This window comes from Phalaenopsis equestris, unplaced genomic scaffold (genome assembly GCF_001263595.1).
Source record: "Phalaenopsis equestris unplaced genomic scaffold, ASM126359v1 Scaffold000440, whole genome shotgun sequence".
In the NCBI taxonomy this organism is placed as follows: Eukaryota; Viridiplantae; Streptophyta; class Magnoliopsida; order Asparagales; family Orchidaceae; genus Phalaenopsis; species Phalaenopsis equestris.
The window spans coordinates 125,402-131,961 of NW_018164881.1; the positions used below are offsets into that span (position 1 = coordinate 125,402).

At 33.5% G+C, this 6,560-nt stretch overlaps 2 protein-coding genes across 2 annotated transcripts in view; both read left to right on the forward strand.

Annotated features, from left to right (window-relative positions):
* The window catches only part of LOC110027745 (DNA (cytosine-5)-methyltransferase DRM2-like), a 27,849-nt gene that overhangs the window by 13,723 nt on the left and 7,566 nt on the right, over window positions 1-6,560 (forward strand). The window contains exons 5-6 of the mRNA XM_020729287.1: window positions 1,466-1,567; window positions 2,663-2,762. Of these exons, the coding sequence (XP_020584946.1) occupies window positions 1,466-1,567; window positions 2,663-2,762 (202 nt within the window). The remainder of the gene's footprint in view (window positions 1-1,465; window positions 1,568-2,662; window positions 2,763-6,560) is intronic.
* Window positions 23-739, forward strand: LOC110027753 (40S ribosomal protein S8-like). Its single transcript, XM_020729300.1, has one exon. It carries the CDS (start codon window positions 101-103, stop codon window positions 737-739), a length of 639 nt encoding a protein of 212 aa, XP_020584959.1. The 5' UTR covers window positions 23-100.

Here is a 6,560-nt window from a genome sequence, read left to right on the forward strand (position 1 = left end):
ATATATATATAGCACGCGAGCGGGTAAGAGAGGCAGGGAGGCGGTCTGGTGGCCTTAGGAGTGCAGAGGCAAGCGTCGTCACTGCTTTCGGTTTGTCACAATGGGTATCTCTCGGGATTCCTTGCATAAGAGGCGCGCTACGGGCGGCAAGAAGAAGGCCTGGAGGAAGAAGAGAGAGTACGAGCTGGGTCGGCAGCCAGCCAACACCAAACATTCCAGCAACAAGACGGTGAGGAGGGTTCGAGTTCGAGGAGGCAACGTCAAGTGGAGGGCTCTCCGCTTGGATACAGGAAATTACTCATGGGGGAGCGAAGCTTATACCCGCAATACTAGAATCCTCGATGTGGTTTATAATGCCTCAAACAATGAGCTCGTGAGGAGGCGGACTCTAGTGAAGAGTGCTATCGTGCAGGTTGATGCTACCCCTTTCAAGCAGTGGTACCTCCAGCACTATGGGGTTGAGCTTGGGAGGAAGAAGAAGGCCGCTGCTGCAACCAACAAGGATGCGACTGAGGGACAAGTGGGCGAAGATGCGCAGGACGAGGTAAAGAAGAGGAGCCACGTCCAAAGGAAGCTGGAGAAAAGGCAGGAGACCCGCAAGCTTTATGGCCACATTGAGGAGCAGTTTGGCGGTGGGCGTCTTCTTGCCTCAATCTCATCTCGCCCTGGCCAGTGCGGCCGTGCCGACGGTTACATTCTGGAAGGGAAGGAGCTGGAGTTCTATATGAAGAAGATTTAAATACCCCAAAAATTTAGGAATTTAAACAAATCACTAAAAAGTTAAATAGTTTATTTAGGAATTTACCAAAAATCAGAAAAAAATTACCTCTCATGCCAATACAAAGGAATGGCTTTCTATGTAATTTACTAGTTATACTTGTATTGTAGTAAGCAGTCATACATTCAACTGATGCTCACGTTTAAGAGAAAATATTCCGTCCGGAAACTGCATGTTCGGATGACCAACCACCTTGCATCACTTCGCTATACAACACATCGGCGAGCGTTGTGGTGCCTAGCAATTGGCTATTCGAACGTGCGGACGTCCGGACATAATATTTTTTTCAAGTTCAGGCCGAAAATTATGGATCACTTTTCTTAAAATACCATGTTAAACCCCTTATAACTTAGGTTAGTTTATAAGTTTGTTCGGAATTATTTCCAAATTACATTTTAATTACTTCCAATTTTATTTTAAACTCCCCAAAAATAACTGAACAATTACATATTAAATTTAAAATTTCCAGCATACGATCCTTCACACGCCTGTACAAGAATCTGAATGACAACATCATGTTTAATTCTATTTCAAATCCATGAAGGATAAAGTATTATTGCATGCTGACAATGAGCAGCATGCATATTATACCTGCAGGAGGTTACCATGTTTAGAAGATTGTAATTATTTCCTTCTTTTCCTAAGTTGATAAATGAATGTGTATTTGAACTTGGTTTCTACTTGTAGGACGCTGGAAAGTCTCCTTTGCGCCCTGGAGATGCCACTGCTGAACGTCCGGTTGCTGATGATGAAGATTCCTCTGATGATTGGCATATTGATGATAAAGAGGTGCTAAATTTTTTTGTAGCTCATCTTGATTAGGAGGGGAACTGTGTTATAAAATTTGCACTTAATTTTGCAAGTTATATATTTTTTATTTTGTTTTCTAGTGTTGCGTCCGAAGTCCAATAAGACTGCGCCATGTGACAAGTGGGTCCTGCCTTCAGAAAAATATATTCAACCAGTGTATTATAGTGGGACCTACTTGCCACGTGGCAAGTGCCCACTAGACTTCGAACGCAACTTTGTGTTCGGTGTCCTGATGCAATAATCACTCCTATGCATGACCCTTTTAATTTTTTTTCCGAATTTATGATGGATGGGTTGCATAAAAAACAGCTTTTTGATGAAACCTTTTGCTTTTTTCTTTCCTTTTTCGCATAAAAAGTAAAGTTGTGTTTCCAATCTAGTATGTAGACAAGCACTCCCTTCTGCACTTGTCTATATGTATATGATAGAAGTTCTATGATGGAAGGTTATTTTATTAAGGAAATTATGTTTTTGTTTATCATCTAATGCATTCGTTGTGTATAGTTCTTCTCACGTACTTTTAGCTCATGAAAATTATTTTGTAAGAGTTTATGCTCAAAGTTGTGTGCAAAGAGCAAGATTGAGTTTTTGCTTGTGTAAATTTTAATGTGGCAATTCTCATGAGGCAAATCTTAAATGAATCCCATGATTTAAAATAATATTTTGCTCGGTGTTCATTGTTAGTACGTACATTAATTTTGTGTTGGTTCATGATTTACATACTAGTCTTTGTAGTTTTTACTCTCGAGATTTTCATAAACTCTAGACTAATAAGTAGAAACATGATGTCTTTGAGAAATTTGTTTTCCAATCAAGTGCTTTCCAATTTATAATATATGAGATGAGATTATGGTTGCACCTTAATGTTCTATTGAATATAGTCATGATTTATTAAGACATAGACTCACTTTTTTTTTCTTCAATTGCATGCCTCATTTTATCTATAGATTTTTAGTGATATATATCATGCAAAACTTCGCATCATGGATTATCATAACCCGTTAAATGCCATGTATTCCTCTTAGCTTGCAAGTGAAACTTTTTGAAGTCTTTTTTTTTTTAATTCTACTGCAGGACTTCATAGACGATTTGCCATCAAAAGATAGAAAATTATTGTTATTGGTAGATATGGGCTACTCTCCAGAAGACGCAGCCGCAGCCATAGACAGATGTGGTATAGCTTCTCTTACATTTGATGATAATATGTGTACAAAATTTTGACGTTGATGTTGTCTTATTCTGACTTTTTATATATGCCTACTATTTTTGCTGTCTTGCATAGATTTATGGTGGATGCCTTAACTTGCTTTTATTTTTTTTGGTTATTTGAGGCTCTTTTTTGAATATCATAGGCCGAATGCTTCTCTTTTATTCTTTTATCTCCAAACTATCATTTTATCATCTTTTAAATTATTTAAATATAATATTCATTGTGTGCTAGAACTTTTATGTTTTTAACCAATTTCATACTTTATTAGTTTTAGTTTTCCTTTCTTTGCCCCAAAGGATATGTAGAGTAAATTAACTTATCAAGTCAAACAGGCTTGAAATTTGACAGCCTTTGTTATGAGATTACCAAAACAAAAGCTCCTTCATTGCTACAATTTTTATGGCTTATTGAGAGAAGAGGGTTGTCAGTGACGTGATCATATTTAAATTTATTGAGTCCAACCATTTTAATCCGTTTAAGCCCTAAACTTGAACTATAGGGTACTTATGTTTCTTTAGCTAAATAGGCTACAACAATTTTTATACTTATAGATCTTCTTTTTTATAGCATAAAGTATTAGTACATCTATATTTGAGAATGTATTAGTTGACTACACATTTACCTTTTGAATGTTGATTATCTATTTAATTTAGAATTAATCTGTCAATCATTTGAGAAATTTTTTTGGATCACTATTACTTGAACTCATTAAATTAGATAGGTTTGGAACTTAAAAACTCCAATCATCATACTAACAAGATAGGGGCTCTCTTACTGTGATTGTTTTTAAGACTTACTGAGTACGAAGAGTTGTCAGTGACTTAGCCATATATGAGCTTGTTGAGTTCAACCTTTTTGTCCCACTTGAGTTTTAGATTTACGATGAGATAGGACATATCTCCTTCCATTTTAACTCATTGAAGTTTGTAAATCTCAAAGTCTCTGTAGGTGAATCTTCAAGATCTTTGTTAGTCAATGAGAAACCTTTTTCTTTTAAATTTATCCTATATATATTTTGCTTGGTAGCAATTTTTAAGTAATTATTTGGGGATATCTACATTTAAGCATGATGCCAACCATCATATTCTTTATTTTATGAAAGGGTAGCTTGGCATTATACTTTAGGATCTCGTCTTGATGTAGGACATCAACTCAAATAAATTAAAAATGCCCCATATATAATAGATAACAATTAATTATCTTTTATATAAAATTTTAAGAAAATAATTTCTATCTTACATGGTGATTTTATGATCAGCATAAAATATATTATTGCATTAAAAATATTAAAAAGATCTTCTAAAATCTCTTCAAACTTATGCTTTCTTTAAGCTACTTGAGGGGCTTCTTATTGGGCTTGCGTAACAACCTATAGGGGAGAGTGAGGAGCAATTGAATTTGACTCATGATTACTTGCATTTAGTAACCTTTCTTCTAGTAATTATTATTGATCTGCTTATAATGGAGAGTGAGGAGAAACTGAAATTGACTTCTACTAGCTTACATTTGATGACTTTTCTTCAACAAAGATTTGCAGATCTATTTATATTGGATAGGGAGAAGCAAGTGATATTGAATTTTACTAGCTTACATTTGAAGACCTCTCTTCCAGCAGAGATTTCTGACATGCTTCCTTTGATTTTTATAAACTTATTAAGGCATGAGAAATAATCAAATTCATATGATGACAAGAATTTGATAAACTCTCCACATGCGGTGTTTAAATGTGGATCTTCAATTTAATTTTATCTTACTCATTCAAGTAGTTGAGAGAACCTCAAAACCTAGATCCTTTAACTTATCAGGTTGGATAATTTTTTATATGGAAAAAGTAAGATATATTTCACTACAGTCATATTTGGGTCTCTTGAGTAAGGTGAGCAGTCATCAATTAGATCTTATTTGAGCTTGTTAAGTCTGGCCTTTAGGACCAACTTACGTTCTAGAGTTAAGTTGTAAATAAACTTGAGCTTCTCCAATTTGAAATATGAAGCTCATGTAATCAAGATTATCTCATTTAGCTTCCTATATTATGATAAGTCTGAGAGAGGAACATCCAATTTTTGAAATTGTATTGAGTGTAACATGTTTGAAGATAAAGATATTTTTGCTCAATCGGTTGAATTAGCTTTAGCATTGATGTATTAAGAGATCAATTGGGTATATTGCATTGAACAAGAAGTCTACCCAAATAATAAAATATTAAACACATTTGGGGATCTTGATTTCAGCATGATGTTGACTTAAAAAAATAAAGTGACCTCCCTATTGAATATGTAAGGATTTAAGCTTGAAGCACCATGTTTGGGGATTTAATAATGACCCACTCTTGATGGACTTTATTAGCAATAAATTTTGAAGAACATATATTAGATGTCCCACGATCATTCTTTTCAACATAAATTTCTTATTCATGAAGATTCAATCTCCATATCTTTTTATCCTTCCACTAATACCTTTCAATAATCATTTTTTTGGCACATGGTTTAAGTGTCACAACCTAATGTTCATTAAGATGGAATTTTCATAAGTTTATTTTGAGTTATCACAATTGATGGTAACCTTCAAGTTAGTGATTTGTTGATTTTAATTATAATGAGCCTTTCACTACTTTCTTTTTTTAAGCCCCAACTCTTTAGTAATTTTCCTAATTTTTTTTTTGTACTCAAGTTGACATCATTTTAAGCTATTGCTTTTCAATAGTAAGTACTTGATCTTATTGGCTCAAAAAAGATTTCTCAATGTCAACAATCTAGCTATTCATTTTAACGCAATTCAATTTTTTGAATTTGTTGCTTGTATGAAAACTTCCTTCTAGAATTGTAGGTTATTGAATGATTGATTGATAGAGTAGTGGTCAATGAACTCTCAATTTAATATTTTTCATATCTTTTTCCTTCTAGTAGTCTTTTTCTTGTTGAGAAAGCTTCAAAATCGTGTCTTCTTGATGCACAAAGTAAATAGGCAAGTAAAGTTATATTCACAAGTATCAATTATATTTATATTCATAGCTGAGTGTTTCTTCTAATTATGGCTTAACATGTTCAATATCTTGATATTTCAGCATATTTAACAATTTTGTTGTAGATCTAAATAGATATAATAGTGGACCTAGTGTCAACAATGAAAATCTGAAAATCATCTAGTTGAATTGTGCTTGCGTATAGTTCAATGACATATTTCGTGATTGAGATCTACATGTCATGCTCTGATGCTCATCAAATAACATTTTAATTTTTTGGGACATTTTGATGGAAAAGTTTTAAATATAGATCCATGGGTCATAACCTTAGGCCTCACTATGCAAACTTTCTCTTAATTTTAGGAACTTTCAATTATAAATTCCCATATTATGATCCACATGTCATGCTTAGATGATTGTTAGATAGATATTTTTTTGGATCTTTCAATGGTGGATTTATAGAATAAAAACTTGAGCTTCACACACTATGCACATCTTACAAACTTTTTTCCTTTTGTTTGGTCTCTTCAATGATAGATTTTTAGATTAAGATCTAAGCATCATGTTGAGATGCTCATCAGATAGTTTATCTTTTTATTGAGATATTTGAATAATAAAGTCTTGGATTGAGTTCAAGTCATTATTTAGAGCTCACTAGATAGAGTTAGTTATTTATTGTGACCTTCCAATCATAGATCCTTAAATCAAAATCTAAAAGTCTTACCCTGATGATCACCTGATATAATTTTACTCAAACATTTGAGATATATATATATATATATATATATATATATATATAT

Excerpts from the sequence above, each read along its gene's own strand:
- LOC110027753 (XM_020729300.1), top strand. The coding sequence starts at position 101 with ATGGGTATCTCTCGGGATTCCTTGCATAAGAGGCGCGCTACGGGCGGC.